The following is a 25,615-nucleotide window of genomic DNA, read 5'->3' as shown; positions in this document are numbered from 1 at the left end:
CGCACCCTTCGCAGGGCCGAATTGGCTGAAAATTGCTCACACCGTTATGGTGGTGCGAGTACGGACTAACACATTTTAAAAGATCGACAGGTGGAGCTAAATACTTCACTTGTGATTCTGTGAGGAGATCTGGAAAACGTTAACTGTTGGTAGCTCTCGAGGAGATTGGTTCTAAATCCCGGCAGTCGGGATTTCGGACAGGGGGGGGGGGGGGGCCCTGGATCGCCCCTCCCTTGCGGACTCACCGCACAGCGGGCGCGGTGCCTCGCTATGCTCGGCACACTAATTTGTTCTCCCTCTATGGGTGTCATGGACACCCACAGAGGGAGAAAGTGTCTGGATTTCGGCGGTCGGGATTCTGGTGTTTGGATTTTGAATGCCGGGATTGTAACTGCATCCCCTCTCGAGGACTGGAGTTGGCTACCCCTGCCCTAGGGCCTAGGCTAATACACGTCACTCCCCTTGTAATGCCGCTAACAGATGTGTATGGCACTCAGGGACCATGGATACTTCCCATGTGCATGTAATAACCAGTGTCAGACTGGGGCACAAAGAGCCCACTGGAGAATGCAGTGATAGGGGACCAAATTTAGAGATGTGTCCAGTCTTCAGCAGAAGTGTGGCTAGCTGACAAAGCCTAACTATTAGAGAGTAAATAGCATGGTAAATTATAGTAAATACTGCATAAGAATTAAAAGAATTACCTCCTTTTTTTTCAGCAGGGTACTACATTTTCTTTACTTTTTTCGCATATCTTGCTAAATTATTTGTGTATGTCTATTTTTAAGTAATTATTTTTATGTATCATTGATGTAGATTTACATTATTTAATTATACAATAAAACAATTTTATATATCCCCAATCGTGTGGCGCTCTCTTAGATATTTACAGGGGAATCAACCTCTGTACATATTTTTCTAGGTTTAGTAGACTGAACATGGGGTTAGATTTGGGAGTCCTGGGGTACTGGTAGCGCAGACCGGTAGGTGACGCTCACTCTTCTGTTGGTTATGATTGCACTCTGTTAACAGAATTGCACTCTACACAGTACACGCCGCCACCAGCGCACCCAGCAATACCATAGAGCGCTCAACAAATATAGAACGACGACGTGACACCGAGAAGCGACGCGAAGATGACGCCGTCCCAGCGTTCACAGCTACTCTATAGTTACTATTTCCGCTTCCGCTAGCCTGGAAACCAACAGTGATGGCGGCAGGCGGCGCAGAAGCTCGTGCAGGTGATGTGGAGGAGGACGCGTCCCAGCTGCTGTTCCCGAAAGGTGAGCTCCAGGGGGAGGAGATGTGGTGGGAGCAGACAGAGGGGTGACGTAGGACTATGCCACCGGACAGGATGCAAACACGGTGCAGTAAGCGGGAGACCCGTCATCACCAGGGATGTGTGATGTATTCCGCATCCCATTTGATAGCACACACGGCTTATATGTATATAATGCAGTGTGAAGTTGTAGCAGCTGCTCTGATCGAGTGAGTACAGACACTCGCCCTCACTTGCACACATAGCACCCTTAGAGAACATTGCTATGTAATAACACTTGGCACAGATTAAATATATACGTCAAATATATAGTGAGCCCGCATCTAAAAGTATTACATAACTGATGAGCAAGTGTAACTGCTTCATCATTATACATGTGTTGCCGTGAAGCAGTTACCACTGGGCTAGTATAACTTAAATGGTCCGTTTTGCCAGCAGTTCATTCTCAGGCAGCACATAGATTCTAACAGCGTTAGAATGGTATCTCTAGTATAATGGAATAGTGAGCGCCTGGTCTGTCCACACCGCAGACAATAGAAAAAATGATCTCCCTCTTGTAAGCGGATACTGTACAATGTCCTAGTCCAGTAACATGGATTTTCACTGTAAATCTGAACAGATGAGCATTATCAGCACTACCTGAATCACAGGTCGACCCCTGATAGCTGTATGTTGTTCAGTAGGCAGCAATTGGGAATGGGATCAGAGGCTTTCAGTTTGCAGATGGAGACTGCTTATACTTGTGGTTTAGAAGAAAGAAGCGTTCCCCCTTGTTAAATTCCTGACTTGTATGTTAAACCAAGGCTTTCTTTTAGAGAGCGATAGGAGTTCAGTGATTCAGTGCAGTGTCCAATTGCATAAGTGTAATTAGTTGTCTCATCAGTGAACACCCAGCTGTGTAAGCCTGAAGTTCTCAGTATGTATAGCAAACATACATTTATGAAGGTTGCTCAAGTCCAGAACATGGGGGCACCCTGGACTATCATAACTAAACTGCTTTGAAACACTATCCACATGGATATCTATTGGCAATTGTAACCTGTGATGAGCAAAGCAGAGTGAGACAACCAACCATGCCCCTTGTAATCTTCTGGAAAAGTTTAATGGTGTTCCGAAGCAGTTTAGTTATGGTAAACAGGGGGTGCCAGGTTCTGATCTTGGGCCTAGAAACCTTATTTTAAAGATGGTTAAGTAGAAGTTTTTACAAATGTATCAGATGTCATTTCAACATGTAAAAATCACAAAGCCTTAACATAGTATCTGCATTATGCTGAAAGAACAGTTCTAAAGTGTACAATAAAGATGCATTCTTCATTGTTCCAACCTGTCAGGGAAAAAAAAAAATTTCCTTGATGGTGGTGTGATGGCAGACAAAGTAAGCGACATCTGATATTGTGGTATGAATGTGCATGCTAGAATAGCAGTGTTTCAAATCTCTTCAGCTCCCTACATTATTACTTCTATGTTATGGCAGTGGTTCCAAAACTGTACACCTGGGGTGCCTCGGAGCACTTGCAGGGAAGCCTCAGGGTTGGTGGTCCAGAAACAATTCAAATTATTTATGTTCATTGAAATATGCAAAATCATTGCTTGTGGCTTCCAAATATGTGGATAAACAGAAGTTAATCATGTTCCTCACCACATAACTGGACCGGAGGATAAAATGTAATCACAACTTATTTAATTTAATATTTTTTTCTGAAATTCTCAGTAACAAACTTTTGGCCAAGGGGTGCCGTGAAAAATATTCTGATACTGTAGGGTGCTGTGATTCTAAATGTTTGGGAATCTCTGCGTAATGGTATTCACATTGTACTCTCTCATTAAAACATTCTCAAAAAAGATAAAATGATGTCTTTCCAAAAAAAAAAAAAACATGTTATTTAAGCCATTGTAGAATTGAGCAGTAAAAAATGTTTTTGTATTTTTCATTAGAGTTTGAAAGTGCAGAGACTCTACTAAATTCTGAGGTTCACATGTTACTGGAGCATAGAAAACAGCAGAATGAAAGTGCTGAGGAAGAACAGGAGTTGTCTGAAGTCTTTATGAAAACTCTCACCTACACATCAAGTTTCAGCCGATTTAAGAACAGAGAAACAATTGCCAGTGTCAGAAGGTACTTTCCGTCATTCCTGTATGCAGAAATCCAAACTATTTAATGTCTTCCGCATTGGGTTACATCTTGTGTCTAAAGGGGCCTACAGACGGGGCGATTTGAGTGCATTTTCTAAGCGATCTCACTAGATCTACACTACTGTACATCGCTCCATGTGTAGGGGCCTTAGAAATAGCAATGCAGCGATTTAATATCCAGCATGCTGGTTAATCTACTTAATCACAGCCAGAGAACCGGAGAACACTGGCCCTGACAGATCACTCAGCACGCAGTCTCATCTCCCCATCTCTAGGCCCCATACTTATAATCTTGATGCACATTTTACACAATATTATAAGCTTGCTCTCAATTTAGATATGTGCTGTTCTCATGTAGTCTTACAGTAGACTTTTATATGTCCCAGAGTGGGTGCTGTTGCAGTGCAGTGTAGGGACCTCCACTTTTAGAGTTGGCCTGGCGGCTTTGCTATATGTTTGCAAATATATGTAACTAATGGGCCATTCACATGGGGCGATTACAGCTGCATTTCTAAGCGATCTGTCGAAATGTCTTAGAAATGAAGCACGGATCACTCTGTGGATGGCCCCCAGTGTTGCGTGGTGCTATTGCCTGACTAGATGTATGCTGCATGCAGTATACATCTAGTCATTACCAGTGTTCTCTCAATTGAGAACACTGACAGATCGCTGAGCACATAGCACTGGTGCTATGAACACTGCTCCCATCGCCCGGTGTGTACGGAGTATAAGATATCTGAATTACCCACTATCGTGTGTGTGTTTTTTTTTTTTTTTTAATCTTATTACTAATGCCCTTTGGTGTGTTGGGAGAAAACATGTTTAGTGTCTTTCTAGTCTAGAACAACCCCCTCCCTTTCAGCATGTAGCTGTGGCTCAATTTGCACATGTTTAGCAAGTTTACACCTATTTACATCTATTCCTTTCTCTCTCATCCCTAGTGTGACTCTGATACTAGTCCTTTGCCATAAATGCATTCTCCAGGAATTACTATAAAGAGACAGAAGCAGCTGGGAATTAATTTTTTTGTCTCAGAGTTGGTGTGACCATCTATAAATGGATTGTCCTACTACAGGAGGACTCTTCTCCTGCCAGGACTGTCATGTTGGCACTTATATAATAGCCTTTAAGCTGCAGGCTGGGCTTGTAGCAAGTCCGTCCATATTTTTTAAAGCGCCAATAATATAAAGGCAAAACCAGGTTGGTCAGGCAACCTTGCCGAAATTCCCACAGCCTGCAGCTCACAGGCATTTACATAAGCCCTGATGTCTGCGTGACAGTTAGACCAGTCCATTGGCACTTATGACATTAGAATTAGGCCACATCCTGATACTTTTTTCAACCGAATTCCTTTTTTTTTTTTTTTTTTTTTTTTACAACCATGGTCACAATTTAGGAAATTCTATATTTTTAATGAATTATATAATACTTTTAAAAAAAAATTGTAGTAACACTTCTTCCTCTGTCCAGTTTGTTGTTACAGAAGAAGCTGCACAGGTTTGAGCTGGCCTGTTTAGCTAATTTGTGTCCAGAAACCGCAGATGAGGCAAAAGCACTGATCCCCAGGTATGCGAATTGTCTGTTTCATACTGATCACATCTGAATCCCAGCCCTGCTACCCTGCTAGTCAGGAGTTGCCCCAGCAAGCCCTTGCTTTTCTGTACTCCTCTAGGTTTGAGGCTTGAAGTCCTAAGCTTCTCTGCTTGAGCCAATATCCCTTCACAGTCATTTACAATTAATAACGCTGTGAGGAGGGAAAGTTGGGGTACCAGGCTACAGAACGATTTCCTAGCCGTCCGTTCTCCTGTCCCATTCTACACCAACATAATATTCGGTACTTATGTTAGTTGGGCGCCCACTATAGTTAGTACGCTCATACCCCCACTATCCATGTCCCCGTGGAGTTCATTTTATATAGTGTGGCAAGCCACCCAGCCCGAAGCGTGGTGAGGGTACGCGTAAAACTAAGCAAATAGCTTGGTGGGCGCCCAACTAACATATGTACCTAATATTCCTACTGATTGAAGTACAGCCTCCAACATTTCTCCTTATATTTCTGCAGTGTGGAAGGACGCTTTGAAGATGAGGAACTACAGCAAATTTTAGATGATATTCAGACCAAACGAAGTTTCCAGTATTGAAGACCATGTCATCACCATTTGCATCCAGAGACAGTGTCCGATTTAATGAAGGTTCATGGATGTCCTCAGCAGCGATCCTCTTTAATTCCATCAGAACGTTTGTTTTAGTGGCTGGCTCTTTAAGTCATGGAGTCTGTAAAGCTGAGTTATATCAGCAATAATTTATCTGTCATTTGCGTGTTACCCTTGATAACATTTAATTTTGCCATCTTTCCATTTATGTTATTTCCTCATAGAAAGTACCGAGTTTGGATAAGAAAACTTTATTTGTGGTTTTATGTCACAAACTGCAAGAAATGTGTAATAATGCTTTGGGAGAGACCAAGCCATTCACTTTTGTTTTTCATATAATATCTTTTTATTAAATGATTTAAAAAACAACTATGTAACAAGCCTATTTGTGACTTTCTGTAAAACTGACAATATTCAGCTGCTGTGTGTAAATCTTAATGTATAATTATAATACTCTGGTGATTGGATCAGTGAAGCTAAGGAGAATCAGCAAGGTGGCAAAGTTGGTCATTAGGCTATGATCTCTAGTGAATGACAAGTTGCGTATTAATAGATAATGAAAAAATAAGTAAGTCTGTTTATATAATAAAGGAGGATGCTTTCAGATCTTAACCAAGAACATAATTGTAGGAATTAAGGGGCAACACAGAGCTTTTTGTGCTCTTTTCTAAGCAATCTGGCTAGATTGTTTAGAAAGTAAGCACAGATCTGTGTGTATGCCCCAAGCGATTACATTATAATTTGCTAACTTAATCCGTGCATGCAGTCAAAGTCTAGTCAAATTGCTTAGCAGGTGACTGCAAATCTCTGTGTGTACAGAATGAGATTTGTGCTAAGCAATTTTGCTTAAGCAAAAAAGTGGTGGGTAGTGGTTCAGAATGAGAGATTGTGATCAGTATCTCTCAATCTGTTCACATACAGATTTGCATTCACTTGCTAAGCAATTTGACTAGATTTTGACTGCATGCACTTAGTTAGCAGACGATAGTGGTGTGCGGGACCGCGCATCATAATTGCTTGGGGCGTACACATGGAGAGAGTTGTGCTTACTTTCTAAGCAATCTTGTCAGGTTGCTTAGAAAATAGCACAAAATCAGTCTGTGTGTGTATGCCCCTTACAGTGCTGACATCTATGGCAAGAGTTTGGTTAGTTGTACAAAGTACCATGGCATAATAAGATGGCCTCTGATAAACCTGACATTGAAAAGGGTCCGGACTTCAATATACTACCATTTAAAGCCCCATACACACTAAAGGTGCGTACACACGGGTGCAATTATGTATGAAATCGCTGGCAAAATGGTCGCTTAGTGATTTCATGTGCAGCCGGCGATAGATGGCTGGGAGCGCGCTCCCGCGGCCAGCCCTTCATGGTCGCAGGAGCATGCTCCTGCGACCAGCAGCTTCCCCCAGCGATCGCCGGGCAGGAGGTCAGCGCCGGAGAAATCAGCGCTGTTCTCCCATGCCCTGCGACGCTGCTACCTCCCTCCTCCCGTCACCTGCTGCTGCGCTCCGCCTCCGCCCCGTAGCAGTGTCTCCTTTTCATCGCTGATGAAAAGGAGACACTAGTAATATGATTGCTGGGGATATATTGCTAGCAATATATCCCCAGCAATCATATAGACTCGTGTGTACACAGCATTAGTTAGATTTTAATCTCTAATGCTCATTTTAGGCCCTTCTAAGCAATATAGTTTGTAATATCGCTTAGTGTGTGTATACTCCATATCATTAATGATACACGGGTGCACACATCATTAACGTCCCCTTTCTGTACATGCAGCCTAATGTTTTTTTTTTCCACCAATGTGGCTGTAATTTAATTATGAGAAGAGGGCCCTGCTCCTACAATTCTACCCTGCATGCATTGCTTATCCACAGGGAAAAGAAGGTTGAATAATGCAGTAAGATCATACTAAGTAAGATTACCCCAATTTTTGCAAATTTGCCCAGCTAGTGTGAAAACCCGCCTTGCGAATCAATGCAATGTGCATGCTATGCGTATGGATGTGTACGGCCATTCGTAGCCATGTGAAAATGTCCAAAACCCATCGTTACCAGCTCGCCATCGCAACTTTGGGTACAAGTTATCCCAGGCTCAGAGTAGCCAGAGACTTACACGGCAGTGCAATGGGGGGGGAGCATACCCGGCCTGGAGCTGACGTCATACACATTCCCCTAAAATGCTTGGGCATACCTGTATTTTCCCCTGACACTTGCAGTGCTTTTCCTGGTACGCCTGGGTATTTCTTAGCACTTCCAATAAACGGCCTGGTTTTCGCCCCCCACAAGCTTACTTCCTGCCACTCACGGGGCGCCTTTAGAAATAGTTGCAGGATGGCCTTGTGCATGTGTGCCATATGCATGCGCAGTCGGTAGTCTGCTGCTGTGCAAGTTTGCATCCTTGCATTCAGGTCTCAATTGGGTCCATAATCATTCCAATGTGAATTACGGGCACAGATGCATTCTCGTTGCCACCAGGTGCCTATACACTTCCATAGAGCAGTGATCCTCCGCTGACATACACACTAGACCGTAATACATGCTGGACATAAAGGGGGAAATACAAGCTTCTCCAGCAGCAGAGGTGACCTGATGCAAGCAGGAGACCCTTGTTCTAGCACATTCCCAGCTAGGGCGAGACTTTGGATACAAGCACCCTGTGCCCTTCATGCAGTGCAGGTAGAAGCAAATGTGCCCTGCAGTCACTTCCTGGATGGCTATTGATTGCACAGATGGATGAATGCCATGCGCCGTGGCGTGTGCCTGTGACATGCTGTAAGGAAGAGCAACAATGAGGTTCTCCTGGCCAGAAGCCTGTAATTTAAATATATATATTTCTCTTTCAATGGTCCTGGTGACACAGCTCAACACTGGGATGTAGGAGGGTCCGAAGGAGCCAGGCACCTATCCTAAAGCTTTTAGAGGGTAGGCTCCTCCCCTACTGCATCCTGGACTCTTCAGTTCGTGTTAGGTGCCCACTGGAGTGGGTGCTATTCTAAAGAGCTGCAGGAGCAGCTGAAGAATTAGAGTAGTTAGGGGATTTTTATTATTTTATTAATTATACTCTAGCTAGGTAGGCACAGTGTGAGGATTCTCATAGTGAATCCTCACACTGCTAGCGCAGCAGGAGCTGGCAGAAGCGCGTCCTGCCAGCTCACTGTGCACAAGGGAGACGCTGTCTGGCCTCCCTGTGCAGCGCTTACAGCTTCTTTCTTAGAAGCTGCCTAGGCTCCGGAGTGTCCTGAAACCGGCTTCACGTTTAGGTGAGGATCATGGGGGACAGGCGCTCCGTGATGGCGGCGGCCATTTTATGCGGAGCATACACGCTGAGCTCCTATATGAGAGGACAGCAGCGTTGTTACAGGCATGTTCCAAGTGGTCCCCAGTCGAGGGGGAGATACTGGAACTAGGAAATCCTACCCTAGGGAGCGGCTGACTGGGGCTGGTTGGCGCCAAAAGTCACGGACCCCGCAGCAGCAGGGACTTTGGTCTCTTCCCTCACTCTGTGTTTGGCGCCTTTCAGAACGCTTGCAGCGGAGCTGAGCTGGCTTACAGATCCTGGCAGAGTGTTTGGATTTCCTGGGCATCGTTTCCCCGCATCTGAAACCAACAGACAGCTAAGTGACTGAGTGCATTAAACCTGTATAATCGTTGGTACATTGTATGCACTGTATATATATATATATATATATATATATATATATATATATCACTTTTCATCATGTCTGAGCAACATGCTGTGGTTTTGGGGGAGGGAGCCCTTATTGCACTGAGCGCGTGTAATGTATGCACACAGAAATTTGTCCCTGAGCAGATGGCCAAGGGGGGCTTATGTAACACTTGCGCTGCTGTGAGACCCATGGGGAGTGAACCTCAGAGGGCAGAGCAGATTGAACCCGCATGGGCCATTGCCCTAGGCAGGTCAGTGAACGCTTTGGTGCAGCTACTGGACAGACAAAATGATGGCTTGGTAGAATCACAGAGACCTATGCCATCATCTCAGCAGTCCTCTGGCTCCTTGCCTCTTACCCAGACAGACCCTGCCTTTATTCAGGTGATGCAGGATACTGCTAGGGGGATCAACAGGTTTAGTGAGATACTAGACAAGATTGATGTTGATGTTGCAGGGACACCTAAAAGGTCTTATGCTATGCCTGCATTGGTAGATGAGGAGGAGGGAGCGTATACTGACATCCCCTGGGATCAGGGTGATGATTTTGAAGAGACCTCTTCTGCAGGAGTAGAGGATCTTATTGTGGCTGTGAAACAGGCTTTGAAACTGTCAGTGGAGGATAAAACTCCTGCTAAAGGTGTGTTTAAGCGACAGCGTAAGGAGGCTGTTACCTTTCCTTCGGATGAAGGTTTACAGGAATTGTTGGAAGGGGCTTGGAAAACCCCTGATAAGAGGCTTCAAATGCCTAAGAGATTCCTTAGTCTGTACCCCATGCCGGAGTCTCATGCGGAGCTCTGGGAAAAGGTGCCAGTTGTGGATGCTTCAGTGGCACGTTTGTCCAAGGCTACTGTTTTACCAGTACAGGGCGGTGCAGCTTTTAAAGATCCTGTGGATAAAAAGCTGGAGGGTAACCTCAAGGCTATTTTTGAAGGGGTGGGATTCACCCTACATCCTCTTATTGCTTCAGCCTGGGTCTCTAAGGCCATGATTGAGTAGGCTGGTGAATTATGCACCATGCTGCAGGCTGACTCTGGTGTATTGCTGCTGGCGGAGAAGCTTAAGGCAGCTGCAGAGTATGTGGTAGAAGCAGAGGAGGAAGCTCTTAAAATGGCAACCAGAGTGTCCACAGTGTCGATTAATGCCAGGAGAGTGCTCTGGCTTAAGGCCTGGGAAGCGGACAATGAGTCCAAAAAGGCCCTAGAAACTTTAGCTTTCAAAGGAAAGTTGTTATTTGGGTCAGAATTAGAGGAAATAATTAAGCAGGCCACGGGCGGCAAAAGTACATTTCTGCCGGCTCCCACGGCTAAGCAGGCATCCAGATTTTCTGCCTTTAGGCCGTCTTTTCGGCCCTCCCCTAGAGGTGGTGCGTCCTTTCGAGGACAGTCATTCAGGGGAAAGTTTCAGTCCTCTAGGGGCAAGACCCCGAAGTCCAAGTTTGGCTCCTTTCACAAGAAGCCTGCCACCAAAGGAGAGGACAAACCCTCCGCATGACTGTCAGGGGATTTGCCCGACAGTGATAAAGGTGGGGGGGCGTCTCTCACATTTCAGGGACGCATGGGCTTCTCTAGACCAGGATGCCTGGGTGTTAGACATTATAGCCCAGGGCTACAAAATTCCTTTCAGAGGTCTGCCTCCGAAAAGGTTTATCCCCACATCCTTGCCAAAGGAAGCGCGGCTGCGTACAGCTCTTGTGAGAGCAGCTCACTCCCTTTTAGAGAAAGGGGTGGTTTCTCCGGTTCCCAGGGCAGAGTGGAAGAAAGGCTTTTACTCCACTCTGTTTCTGGTGCCCAAACCAGACGGGTCTTTCAGACCAATACTAAATTTGAAGTCTCTAAACGTCCATTTATGGGTAGACCATTTCAAAATGGAGTCTCTACGGTCAGTGCTCCTGAGCCTAGACCAGGGAGAATTTTTGGCGTCCATGGATGTCCAGGACGCATATCTGCATGTTCCTATACACCCAGAACATCAGGCCTTGTTGAGGTTTGCAATAGGAGACCTGCATTTACAGTTCAAGGCGTTGCCCTTTGGTCTGGCCACCGCGCCAAGGGTATTCACAAAGATAATGTCAGTGATGGCGGCTGTGCTGAGGCTCAGGGGAATCACAGTGATACCTTATTTGGACGACCTGCTGTTCAAAGCAGAGTCAGCAGCCATGCTTCAGAGTCATTTGGCAGAAGCCATCAGTTTTTTGCAGGCTCACGGCTGGATTTTAAACTTGCAAAAATCTCAGTTGGTACCGTCACAGAGGCTCCAATTCTTGGGAGTTATTCTGGATACCCATCTCCATCGGGTATTTCTCCCGGAGACAAAGGCCAGGGATCTGGTCACCTTAGTCCAGGAGATTCTCAGCGCTCGGAGCATTTCTGTATGGAGGTGTCTCAAGCTGCTGGGGAAAATGGTGGCGTCATTCGAGACGCTGCAATTTGCCAGGTTCCACTCTCAGGTGTTCCAATGGAACATTTTGACGGCTTGGTCAGGAAACACACAGACCATGAAATCGGAGCTGATAGTGCTGTCTTCGGACACTCGAGACTCCTTGAAATGGTGGACAGAAGTGGACTCCCTTCAATGGGGTCGGTCATTGCAGGCCTGGAACTGGCTAGTGGTTACTACCGACTCCAGCCTCAGGGGCTGGGGGGCAGTAGTCTTGGACCTCAGGTTGCAGGGCTTGTGGACTGCAGAGGAGTCAGCTCTACCGATCAACATCTTGGAGCTGAGAGCTGTCTGGAAAGTGATTTCCTTGGCGGGAGACAGGTTACTGAACCTCCCTTTAAGGATTCAGACCGACAATGCCACAGCTGTGGCGTATCTGAATCACCAGGGAGGTACACGCAGCAAATTGGCCATGTGGGAGGTGTCCAGAATCTTCCTATGGGCGGAACAGAATGTTCCAGCTGTATCGGCTATATTCATACCAGGAGTGGAGAATATAGAAGCCGATTTCCTGAGCAGGGAGGAGCTCAAGGAAGGGGAATGGAGCTTACACCCGCAGGTGATTCAGCAGATCACCTTGAAGTGGGGAACTCCAGATGTGGACCTGATGGCATCCAGGTTCAACCATCAAGTACCCAGGTTCTTTGCCAGAACGAGGGATCCACTAGCGGAAGCAGTGGATGCCATGACTATCCCCTGGGAGGGGAATCTTCTTTATGCCTTTCCACCAGTACCAATGCTGGCGAGAAATTTAAAGAAAATATAAGGGCAGAAGGTTCCGGTGATCTTAGTGGCCCCAGACTGGCCAAGGAGGTCCTGGTATTCGAGGCTTCAGAGGTTGTCTGTGGACTCATGGCGTCTACCTCTGAGGCCAGACCTTCTAAGACAAGGTCCATTCAATCACCTGGATTCAGCTCGATTAATTTTGACGGCCTGGCTATTGAAACCGCCATTCTAAAAAGAAAAGGTTTTTCTGATGCAGTGGTGCATACTATGATTAAAGCCAGGAAATCTGTGTCCTCGGCAAATTATTACAGAGTATGGAAAACTTACATTAGATGGTGTGAGAGACGGAAGTCACACACATCTCATTTTAAATTATCAAGGATGATGGAATTTTTACAAGATGGTTTCTCATCGGGCCTAAGCCTTCAGTCATTGAAGGTGCAGATCTTGGCCTTGTCCATCTATTTCCAGAAGAGGATAGCCATTTTACCGGAAATCCAGACATTTTTACAGGGGGTATCTAGGTTGAAACCTCCATACAAGCAACCAGTAGCGCCTTGGGACTTGTCACTGGTTTGGAATGCCTTCAGAAGGCACCCTTTGAACCTTTGAGGTCGGCGGACCTTAAGTTTCTCACATGGAAGCTGGTGTTCTTGTTGGCAGTGGCATCAGCTAAAAGGGTGTCAGAGTTAGGAGCTTTGTCATGCAGATCTCCTTTCTTAATTTTTCATGACGATAGGGCGGTCCTGAGGACAGTGCCTCAGTTTTTACCGAAGGTAGTCTCTGCCTTCCATTTAAATCAGGAGATAATTCTACCTGTGTTTCAACCCCCAGAGGGTTCTAAGAAAAGGGACAAATTGAAGAGTTTGGATGTTGTGCGTGCTTTACGCATTTATGTGGACAGAGTAAAGAGTGTCAGAAAGACAGACACATTGTTGGTATTGTATGACATACAAAAAATTGGTTGGCCTGCATCTAAGCAGACTATTGCTAGGTGGTTGCGATCTGTGATAGCTTTTGCATACACCAAAGTGGGAAGGCCTGTACCGGCTAGAATAAATGCGCATACCACCAGGTCGGTTGCCACCTCTTGGGCGGTTCGACATGGGGCAACAGCTGAGCAGGTTTGCAGGGCTGCCACTTGGTCATCTGTTCATACCTTTGCCAAATTCTATAGATTCCATGAGTTCGCGTCGGAGGACGCATCATTCGGGCGAGCAGTGCTGAGAGCTGCAGACCTGAGCGTACCCATCCAAAGGACCGGCTCTGGAACGTCCCAGTGTTGAGCTGTGTCACCAGGACCATTGAAAGAGAAAAAGGGATTTTTGTAAGAACTTACCATTCGAATCCCTTTCTCTGATATGGTCCTGGTGACACAGCGATCCCTCCCTTACGCTCAGTAAGTATGCCAGAAATTTCATGATGATTCATGTTAAAATGGTTAAAAGTTAACAGTTATTGTTATAAAATGTGCATATAATATGTGCAGGCGTTTGTACTGAGTTAATGTATTCCAGTGGTTTTGAAAGATTGAACTGAAGAGTCCAGGATGCAGTAGGGGAGGAGCCTACCCTCTAAAAGCTTTAGGATAGGTGCCTGGCTCCTTCAGACCCTCCTACATCCCAGTGTTGAGCTGTGTCACCAGGACCATATCAGAGAAAGGGATTCGAACGGTAAGTTCTTACAAAAATCCCTTTTATATATATATATATATATATATATATATATATATATATATATATATATATAATATTGCAGCAACTAAAAGTGGAAGCTCAAAGGAACAGAAACCTGCGTATGTCGCCAATATATCTTTTTGATCATTTTATTCATAGGGACTCACAGACCATAGTATGGCCCTGACCACAGCTAATTAAATTAGTCCCTCATAATGAGTTGGGGGTAATGTTGCCAATTAAGGAAGTGTAATATTGGGATTAGTTGTGTGTTGAAATATATTTTGTCGATAATATAAAGTCTTGACGTTCAAGGATGGTATTCTGAGTCCCTCTAGTGGCCTAACAGTGTATTACCAGACAAGAAGATACGGTACTTATTTCCTTGCACGGCGCCCGCGATTTTGATTGTATTGATCGGGTTAGAAAAATCGCGTCGATCGCATCGCATGCCAACCAAATCGCATGCGACGTGATCAACCCGATTTTTACATTGGAATCAATGTAAAATGGTCCCTGAGACCCGATTTTACATTGATTTCAATGTAAAAAGCCCCAAAACCCCCCATTTTTATAGAAAACCCCCCTCATGTTTTAAATGCCCCCCCCCCCAATGTTAACGCCACCCCACTATTGACGCCAACCCGAAGCGTGGCGAGCGCAGCGGTACGCGTCGTCCGACCTTTTCATGCCCCCCACTATCCACGTCGGCGAGCGGACGCGCATAACTTCACAGGTATACCATCCCCTCGCGGGGCTCGTTACGCTCGCCACGCTTCGGGATCGATGGCTCGCTGCGCTCGCCACACTTTATAAAATCAACTCCACGCCGACGTGGATAGTAAGGGTATGAAAAGGTCAGAGGACGCGTACCGCGGGCTCGCTGCGATCGCCACGCTTCGGGTTGACGTCAATAGTGGGGTGGCGTTAACAATGGGGGCATTAACCATACTTTATAACCATACTCAATGAGAAATGGGCCATATTGGCCCATTTCCCATTGTCCCCTATGTAAAATCGCATTGATCACATCGCGGCCCATTATAATGGGCCGCGATCACCTGATTTTGACTTGAAAAATAATTTAACATTATTCTCTATGGGAAAATCGCATCGGTCGCATCAACGCAATTTTCTCTTTCACCAGCAAATTAGCAGGTGATTGACAGAAAATCGGGTCCATCGCATTGATTGTATGCCTTAAGTACCTTACACTTAAGGCATACAATCAATGAGACGGGCGCCGTGCTAGGAAATAAGTACCGAAGATACAGTCACCCGAATTTCTGCTAACTTTTTTTTCTTTTTTTAGGGTTTAAAGTAACATTTATTTCTTTATTAGCACTAACTTTTATACTAGAGCCACAACTCTCCCAATCTCCATTCTTAATTCTCCTTATTTCATGTGCTCTCTTCCATCTAGTATTTAAGCATTCTTTTGTGCAGGACCTTCTCTCCCCTTTGATTTCATGTCTGTATTTAACATACAGTTGTGCTCATAAGTTTACATACCCTAGCAGAATTTGTGATTTTTCTGGCCATTTGTCAGAGAATATGAAGGATAACTCAAAAACTTCTCTTTGGGTGAAGCCATTTATTGTCAAACAACTGTGTTTACTCTTTAAATTTAAATGTTTTAATCATACAGAAACTACCTAAATAACCCTAATCAAAAGTTTACATACCCTGGAGATTTTGGCCTGCACACAGGTTGACACAAACGGGTTTGAATGGCTACTAAAGGTAACCATCCTCACCTGTGATCTGTTTGCTTGTAATCAGTGTGTGTGTGTATAAAAAGTCAGTGAGTTGCTGGTCTGAAAAACCCTTGCATCTTTCATCCAGTGCTGCACTGACGTGTTTGGATTCTGAGTCATGGGGAAAGCAAAAGAATTGTCAAAAGAGCTGCGGGAAAAGGTAATTGAACTGTATAAAACAGGAAAGGGATATAAAAAGATATCCAAGCAATCGAGAATGCCAATCAGTGTTCAAACTCTAATTAAGAAGTGGAAAATGAGGGATGCTGTGGAAAACAAATCACGTTCAGGTAGACCAAGAAAAATTTCAGACACAACTGCCAGGTAAACTGTTGGGGATGCAACGAAAAATCCACAAATAACTTCAGCTGAAATACAGGACTTTCTGGAAAAAAAGTGGTGTGGTTGTTTCATGATGCACAATAAGGAGGAATTTGAAAAAATGGTCTGCATGGTCGAAAGACGTTACTACGCAAATGCCACAAAGCATCCCACTTACAATACTCCAAACAGCACAGAGACAAGCCTCAGGACTTCTGGAAGTCATTTGGAGTGATAAGTCCCAAATTTTACTTAAGTGTGAATATTGCGGCAGGGAGAGTAGAAAAGTGTTATGAAACCGAGGAGATGTAAATAGGATCCGGAAGCAGGGAAAAAATAAATCCTGGAGAGCAGAACTTTCTGCCAAAGTCAAATACAGTAGCAAATGTCTGGATGGCACAAAACTATTCTCAGGAACAGAATGAGGCATCTCAGTGTGGTAGGATGAAATCAAAGGAGTAGCAACACTGGCAGCCGGGGCTACAGATTTCAGACCGGCAGCATATATCCAGGAGATTCGTAGATGTACAGGACATTGGCCCTTATTCTGGTTGGTGCGGTAATATCCATGTGCGTTTGTGCCGCCGATGTTTTGTGTCTGCGCATGTGCAGAGGCGTCTCTGCGCATGTGCGAGCGGGGCGTACGGCCAAATCCCGCATGAAATGTGAACACTCCGAACAGGGGGTGGAGAGGGGCGTGAAGGGCTATTTGGGCTCATTACCATATGCATACGCCCCGCGTTTCATGGGCGTTCCCATGCAAACGCTGGGCGTACGTATGGTAATGCAGTCGTGACGCATGTGTAGGGGGCGGACATATGACATCGCCGGATGTCAGCTGCCCGCCCAGATCCCTGCTTTTGCACGGAAAAATGCCCGTGTGGTCTGAGGTTGCGGGAGCTGGTGGACCACTCGGTCCTGCATTCGATGGTCTGCGACCATCGAATGATGGGGGAGGTTCCCTGAGATGGAGGAGTTGTATTCCATGAAAAATACACGTGCGGTCCGTTCGGCCAGCTTCTTACCGCGTACGGACGGAGTTGGCGATCCGTATGGAAGGCGGGGTTTCGCACGCACGGTCCTGGCCGCATATTCGGATCCGGCCGCACCGATCAGAATAAGGGCCATTGTCACAGGATGAGGGAACATAGCGACCACATTTTCAAGTTTAGCCATAATCTTCTGTGTAGAAGCGTTGATCGCCTAAGCAGCAGCTGTATATGATCGCCCATATTAATAGTGGTATTTAAGTAACACTCCAGCAAATGTCAAAATTAACAAGGTGGTGGCTAGCACACAACCCAAGCTCACCAAGTAATAAGCAAGAGTTTAGTGACAAAATATAAAAGCAAAGGCCAGGATAATTACACAGCTCTCACAGCGTGTATGTTAGTGTCCCCATCTACTAATGCAAGGCAGCGCAGCCGCTGTCCACCGGATGCCCTAACTGGGTGGGAGATGGTGTCGCCTGGTGCAGGAAGGGTTGCCCAGCTAGGCAGTACAGTCCACAGGTGAGCCAGTGCCACCCCAGCGTGCAGCAATGGGGGCTATAATACAGTAGGAGGGCTTCAAAAGCAGGATTATGCCAGCCCACCACGTCTCCGAGGATGCACCCCACTATCCTAAAACAGCGGGCAGGTTGTACAGGTCCCGGGGAGAAGGTTAGCAGGATTTAGAGCAGGATGTCCTGGAGGAGCTCAGCACAATATGTGCTACTCCATTGCTGTTGTAGCCACACCCCCCGGGGAATGTAAACTTTTGATGGCATAATGTGTAAGGGGTATTATTGTGTGGCATGTGTATACGGCACTTATTCATGTGCTTTGTCAGAGGTTGAATTAGTGCAGGTATAGAATTGGTTAGGGTAAGCTCCAGGGAGTGATTTATTGTTCAATAACAATTGAGCACACAGTCTGCTCATCTTCTGGTGGGTACCTGCTGCAGGAAAATGCACCATCTGCCCAATTCCTATTTGTACACAAATGCTAATGTAATTGTAATTTTCTAGGGTGCGGAGCTGCTAATGTTAGCAAGTAAAGCTGCTGCCTAGGAACGAATAGAGAATATCATCCGCAAAAAAGTTACATAGTATTTAAGGCTGAATAAAGACTCACGTCCATTCGGTTCAACCTTGGTGTATTAGTTTCATCCCTTGTTATACGCAGTGTATACTGATATATTTAAGGACAGATTATGATTATTGCTTGTACCCCTGTATTTTATCCAATAGATGTTTGTCCAACCTTATTTTAAATGTATTTATTGTGTCTGCCGACACCACATCTCCAGGAAGAGAGTTCCATAGTTTGGCTGCCCTGACTGTAAAAAAATGTTTTCTTCTTTAATCTAAACTCATGTCGTCCTTTCCTTGAGTCCTTCCTTACAGTAAAAAAGGGCGTCTGACAGTTCCTTATATTGGCCCCTGATATATTTGTACAAGTTGTTCACTTTTCCATGAAATTTCATCAGCACCTTCATGCAGGCGCATTGTGACCACAGCAGTCTGCCGATAATTGCTCCATTGTGTTATAACCGACCTATTTTTTGTAGGCGGGGCTGCGCATCGCCATCGTTTCAGGACATACACAGATGATCAGTGCTCCATTTCTAAGCAATCGGTTATTATCACAATGATTAAAGGGAGAAGCGAATGGGAACAGGAAAAATGTGCTGACAAACTCACTGAAGGCTTCAGACTCTTAAGTGTAAATGTATTTAGCAGAATTCTTATAGAAGGGTTTGAAACCATAGCACAGCTGTGCAGAGAACCACTTGTGGTGCCTTATAAATAAGATAGAAAAAGAAGCATGGAATATTCATGATCAGGAGCACACATTTTATTAACACCGACTCTTAGATCCCTGGCAACAGTGTTATTCACAACCATGTTGAAGCAGATTTCCCCACATTCCTGTTCTCTGTGATATTTCCCTAATGCAGGAGTATTTGATTCATACAATCATCATTATATTCTATAAGGGACTTTCTTCAAACAATATGGATTTTCTGTCTACCTGTATATTGTACATTGGAGGACATAAATTTATCTTCCCACATTTTGATTTAATACATTTTTTTGCACCCAACGTTATACATTTTTTTTATTTACACTGTCCCCATCCCAACAAAGGAAGAGTGGGACTGATGTTAAAAATCGGGATAAGTACTTACAACAAAGCTTCAAAACCACAATATACAATGTATAAAATATTTGTTTAAGTAATTTCTTCTCCATCACTACAATGCGTGATGGTCTGGCTCTTTTCCAGAGTAATGTTTCTGCATCAGCGTACACATACTCTTTATACAATTCAATTACATTACAATGCAGCATATTTATAAATATTTTTACTAAAATAATGTGAAAACGGGGTGTTTTAGTATCACAGAAATTTATGTAAGGGTCATTGAGGAGAATTCACAAAATAGCCCTCAAATTTACATTTATTTTTAGTCATTTGATTGCATTTTGAACTGGGAAATTTGATCTTCCCAAATGTAATAAAATTAAATTGTAAAACAAAAAACCAGAGGGAGCCTTGTGATAATAATGCTATATCTAGGCTTCCCTTTGGTTCCCCTACCATAATTTGACAGCCAGAGCTTAGAACTGGCGCCATTGATCAGCCATGGGAGTCTAAATATACCACAGGCAGTGGTGAATTTCCTATTTGGTACATCTCTAGGGGTGCACTTGTTTGGAGGTGGCACACTTGCATGCTTGTGTTAATACGGTCAGTCAGAAATGTGCCAATGAATGCAAGACATTTCCACTGTAATGTACTATATGCCATCTTGAATAGAGTGTAAATGGGTAGGGCATGCCCCTGTAAACTGTTCTTATAAATAAATCTATACATACAAAAATTTAACTTTTTTTTATTATTCTATTAAATTGGCTATCATTAAATGAGGGCTTATGACCAATCAAAGACCATAATAAATTTAGGCAAGGGGGCAGCCATTACTGTTGTGCCAAGGGGTGCCCTCATCCCTAAATCTGTCCCTGACCACAGTTTGATCACTGTAGCCAGGGATTGGAGTCCTGGCCCAAGATCTTTGTGAACCCAGCCAGCATCTCAGTGTACAGCACTGATCAGCGACAATTATCCAGGGTCACGGAGACAAGGAGCTGGACACCAATCCATGGGTTCAGCAATGTGAGGTAAGTGGTCGAGGAGAGGTGAAAGTCACAGGATGGTGGGTTTAGCGAGTATGAATCATTGGATAGACACCAACTAGATCGACAAGCATTATGTCAACACCACTAGGTCGACATGCATGAAGGGCAACTTGACTGAATTTCGACATGGGTTAGGTCTACAGGGTCATTAGGTCATTGGAAAGGTCGACATGAGGTTTTTCAACTTTTTTGCAACTGAATCGTAGCACCACATTATTTTATTCTCCCACCACGCCCTAGCGGATGGTATTGCATTAAATACCGCCTGTCGGCACATGTCGGCTAAATTTTAAAAAAAAAGTGAAAAAAACCCACGTTGACCTTTTGACTGTCGACCTTCCACATGTCGATCTAATGCTTGTGCTGATTTAATGACCCTGTCGACCTAATCCATGTCGACATTCCTGCATGTCGACCTAATGCATGTCGACATTCCTGCATGTCGACCTAATGCTTGTAGACCTTGTGAGCATATCCCTGGTCTACCTGGTAGCAAATGAGCAGCCTAGGTGAATCTAGAATTATGGTAATGGGTGGTCCCAGATCTAGACATAATAGCAGAGGGACCTATGCGCGGCGTAGCCGCCTGGTAAAAAGGGGGCGTGACCTCATGCAAACTCCGTAATACCCATTACACATAAAGCCACACCTCATTAGACATTGTGCCACACATCATGATGCCCATTACATACGATATAACAAACCGTAATGCCCATTACATATTTGCCACATAAGTGCTGCTTACCTACATGCTCATTGCTAGGGGGTTCTTGCTTGATGGCACCATAGTACCCATTACACATGATGCCGCACACCATAGTACCCATTACACATGATGCCGCACACCATAGTACCCATTACACACGATGCCGCACACCATAGTACCCATTACACATGATGCCGCGCACCATAGTACCCATTAAACATGATGCTGCACACATAATGCCCCTTACACATGATGCTGCACACCGTAATGCCCCTTACACATTAAGCCACACATTATGCGTAATGCCCCCACATACCGCCACTTGTAGCGTCCCTTAAGCAATGCCCCCAAAAGAGCCACTTACTGTAAATTTTTATATAAGCCTTCGCTGCTGCTGCAGGGAGAGATGGAAAGCGGTGCAGCTGCTTCTATGGGGAGAGGAGCAGAACGCAGCGCAGAGCACGCTCCCACTCCCCTCCTGGTGTCCCCTCTAGCCGAGTGGACATTTGAAATATTGTGCGCGCTGTTGTTGTGCGTGACGCCGGGGGAGCACGCCGGGCGCCGGCACCACATGATTAAAGGGGAGGCGGGCTGAGGTGAAAGCGGGGAGAAGAATTGGAGTGGAAGCTGCAGGGGTGACAGACATTGACAGCTGGGCAGAGAGCAGGGGGCTGCCCGGCTGTATTCAGAGCACTGCAGGTCACGGCTGTTTGAAAGAATACCCCTTTCACAACAGAAAATGCAGGGATTTACCCGGGAATATGGTCCCAGCATCATGCAGGGACATTCCCAGGCTGACCCCTTATACACCAGCCTAGTCCCTGCATTTTCTGGTGTGAGGGGGAGAGACAACCACTCCCCTCTCCCTACCCCCCTTTAACCAACCAGCTATATCTTCGGAACCAACTGGCCCATTTACATGAGACCAGTATCATATTGAAGAACTTTTGAGTTGGATTCAAATGATTTTGGTTCCAGAGAAAGCTGCCCTCAAAGAACATAAACAGTCATGAAATTACAATTAAGAAATGAAAAAAAAAAACGGTTTAACCTCAATATCCCTTGAACCAATTAACCCATATGGATCCAGCCTGGTATCAGAATGAAGGCCCAGCGATTTGGGTTCGACTGAGATCAACCTCGAGCTTCAGTGATGGAGAAGGGGGAACTGGCAGCCGTTGAACTGGGTGGGGGTCGGAATTAGCGGGTCTCATGTTATCCTATAGGGAAAACGTTCCAGCTTTGCCTGGCAGTATCTCTGGTTCCCAGGGGGCTAGAGACACAGGGCTGGGCTCGTTGGAAAGCCCCATCCCTCAGCTACAAAATGGGTGGTCCGTTGCACCCCCAGACCACCCCCTAGATTCGCCTATGATGAGCAGGTGCATTCCCATGGAATGTTTTGTGAAAAATATCCCAAATAATATGAGCAGAGGACTTGCTCTGTCCCTGCATGCGATATGTGATTCTTGTAATGTATTCTGACATTGCATTGTGAATTTGGATTGATTTATCACATGCATAGGTAACAATGACAAATAATTTTACATCTCAATTTAAAACCTATTACAAAGCAAAATCTGAATGATCTCTAAAGATCTTCTCTAAATCATGTATTTTGTGTAACATTTTATGTTGTTTGAGTTCTTTAATCTTGTGCTGAGGAGAGTTTGTAAACATTATGGAGAGTAGACTTCTTTCATTATGCAAAACAACGATGCAGTCAGCAAAATCAAGGCTCAAAACATCTTTCTCCAAGCCAGGCCCAAGTTACTGCTGATTTACAGAAGTAATGGTAAGGAGGAATGTGTGCTGCATCTCCTTACAAGGTAAGGGGGATTATGATTGCTTAAATATTTGTGTAACATCATCTCCTTGGCACTGTAGTTTAATCAGATGTCAGCATTAGTTTTATGTGGCGCAAAATTCTCAAAATAACAGATGCCGCTGTGTATATCTGGATATGCCAATAATAATGTACATTTGGATTCTTTAAAAAAAATGAACAATAAATCTTTGTTTTCATGTCAGGGCATAGTGAAAAACAGCATTCTAATACTAAAGACACAGACTGGGAGTCTTGTTGAGGGAGACAATGTAGTAAAACAGTTCATTTTGATAATTATTTTTGCTTAGTATTCGTTACTGAAAGATAGGGGGAAGGGCTACAGTTAAGTTGCAGGGATAATTAGAAAAATGAAATAAGTACATTCAAGAGCGAACGTTGCACCACTGCACAGAAGTGGAAGTAAGGAAGCTGCAAGAAACTACCGACCAGTGAGCCTCACGTCATTAGTAGTAGGGACATTGAAAGAAAGAGTTATAGATTATCTCAAATCCAACAATATAAAGGATCCCAAACAGCATGGTTTTACTTGGGGAGACCATGTCAAACAAACCTAATTGACTTTTTTGACTGGGTAACTAAAGTAATAGATAAAGGAGGGCTGATATATATAGCTTCTCTAGTCTAGTAAGGCTCTTGACACTGTCCCACACACACTGCTAAATAAAATCAAAAGCATGATATTAGATACTAAGGTGGTTAAATGGATAAGATATTGGTTGCAGGATAGAAAATGAAGAGTTGTAATAATTTGAGTGCATTGATAGGTGGGAACTGTTACCTGTGGAGTACCCCAGGGGATGTGTACTTGAACCACTGCTTTTTAATATCTTTATTGGTGGCATTGTTATTGGTGTTGGAGGGAAATACGCCTTTTTGCAGATGACACAAAGGTATGCTACAGGCTAGACACACCAGGAGGGGTAACACACATGATTGATGATCTAGGTAGATAAGAGGAATGCTCAAGAGCATGATAATTAGTTTAATGACAAAAATGAAAAATCATGCACCTGGGTCTCAAAAACTCAAAGGCTAAATATATTGGAAACTACTGAGTTGGAAAGGGATATAGGAGTCAATATTTCAGGTAGGCAATGTAACACAGCAATGAGGAAGGCAAGTCAGATGCTTGGTTGCATAGGGAGATGAATCAGCAGCAGAAAGAATAATGCTGCTGTTAAGGTCAGTGGTTCAACCTAAACTAGAATACTGTGTCCAGTTCTGGAGCCATATCTGTAAAAGGATATAAATACGTTGGGGACGGTACAAAGATGAGCAACTAAAATGGTGCATGGCCTACATCGCAAAACTTACCCAGAAAGACTAAAAAAACTGACTATGTTTAGTTTGGAGACAAAAAGGGAAAGGGGGGGGGGGGGCATGATAGAAACTTTTAAATATATCAAGGATTTTAACAAGGTTCATGAGGGAAACATTCTTCAGAAATGTTAGAACACGAGGACATGCACTGACACTGAGGTATGTAGGTTCAGGTAAAATCTGAGGAAAAATTACTTCACAGAAATGGTAGTGGACACGTGGATTAGCCTCCCATCAGAGGTGGTAGAGGCTAAGACAGTAGAACAATTTAAACATGCATGGGATAGACATAAGGATATGCTTACAAATAAATAAGGATCAAATAGGGTTTGAGGAAACAATATGGTTAAAAAAGGGGCAGACTTTAAATTCTGTTTATATGTTAATGACAGAAGGTATTTTTTTTAATTACAAATCATGGTGACAGGCTATAAGAAGAATAGGGATCCAGATGATAGGTCGACACCATATGGTCAACACTGGCAAAAGTTTTGCACAAGCAATATGGCTATGGTCGACATATGGATATGGTCAGCGTGATATTTTGGGATTTTTTTTTTTCAATCTACAGGGTGTGGTACACTAATCTGGGGTCAATGTTATCCAATGTTCACCAAAAAAACATAAAACTCGTGTCAAACTTCTCACAGGTCAACCATTTTAGTGTTAACCTTTAACTTGTCTCAACCTTATGCCTTCAGAACTAGACACTGTCGACCTTTTTATTGTTGACCTAGCATACCACACCCAAAAAGAATGTTAGCAAATGTTTCCCGTTTCTATCTTTAGCTGCTGTTGATGGTTTAGACTGGACTACTACTGTCACCCGCAGGGGTGTTTTAAGAAAGAGCAATTTTTTTGTGTGACCCTGTCCCAACAGAATATGGCACCTTATTCTAAGCGCAAAGCAGCATTGTGGGTTTCCTTTGAATCAAGGGTCCCTAAGCACCCAACATATATACACAACTGGTAACGGCCCATGATGAAGTGGACAGAAAGGCTTTGAAGCTCCTCTGCCTTCACTGAGAGCTGTAAGCCTGTGTAACTGGCAGCCATATTATGTGACCTCCAAATCATACTTACCTGCTTTATATTACCCCAGACTTCAGAATGTGGGACACTCATGTCCTTAGCCCCTGCCTCCAACACAGGGAAATGCCTCGATTTGTGATTCTGTGGAAAGGCTAAAATGACATGAATGTAATTTAGGCTCGCCCCTCCATATAGTGCCAGCATTCCCATATAACTTTCCCTATCTTGTTGGCTTCTCTAAAGGTGCATACACACTGGGGTTTTTGCCCAGCATGCATGCACAGCGATGATAGCGGAAATCGGTCAGTGCATACACACTGAGTGATTTCCCCCCTGCCCAGTGATTTTCGCTGTGAACGGCTTTCCATAGC

At 44.4% G+C, this 25,615-nt stretch overlaps 1 protein-coding gene across 1 annotated transcript; it reads left to right on the top strand.

Annotated features, from left to right (window-relative positions):
- Positions 1–1,127: 1,127 nt before the first annotated feature.
- Positions 1,128–5,934, top strand: POLR2D (RNA polymerase II subunit D). The gene is made up of 4 exons (XM_083178085.1): positions 1,128–1,283; positions 3,215–3,395; positions 4,883–4,978; positions 5,475–5,934. The coding sequence occupies exons 1-4, from the start codon at positions 1,211–1,213 to the stop codon at positions 5,551–5,553; spliced, it is 429 nt and encodes a 142-aa protein (XP_083034211.1). The 5' UTR covers positions 1,128–1,210; the 3' UTR covers positions 5,554–5,934.
- Positions 5,935–25,615: the final 19,681 nt, after the last annotated feature.

Source organism: Crinia signifera, chromosome 3 (genome assembly GCF_055691185.1).
Source record: "Crinia signifera chromosome 3, ASM5569118v1, whole genome shotgun sequence".
Classification (NCBI taxonomy): Eukaryota; Metazoa; Chordata; class Amphibia; order Anura; family Myobatrachidae; genus Crinia; species Crinia signifera.
The sequence above is the reverse complement of the archived record's forward strand: the minus strand, read 5'-3'. Positions and strand labels throughout refer to the sequence as shown.

What these genes read in the sequence shown, in the direction of transcription:
- POLR2D (XM_083178085.1), top strand. Translation starts at nt 1,211, where the DNA reads ATGGCGGCAGGCGGCGCAGAAGCTCGTGCAGGTGATGTGGAGGAGGAC. An exon ending in CCAGCTGCTGTTCCCGAAAG is followed by an intron (nt 1,284 to 3,214) that starts GTGAGCTCCAGG and finishes ATTTTTCATTAG; the next exon opens with AGTTTGAAAGTGCAGAGACT. An exon ending in ACAATTGCCAGTGTCAGAAG is followed by an intron (nt 3,396 to 4,882) that starts GTACTTTCCGTC and finishes TCCTCTGTCCAG; the next exon opens with TTTGTTGTTACAGAAGAAGC.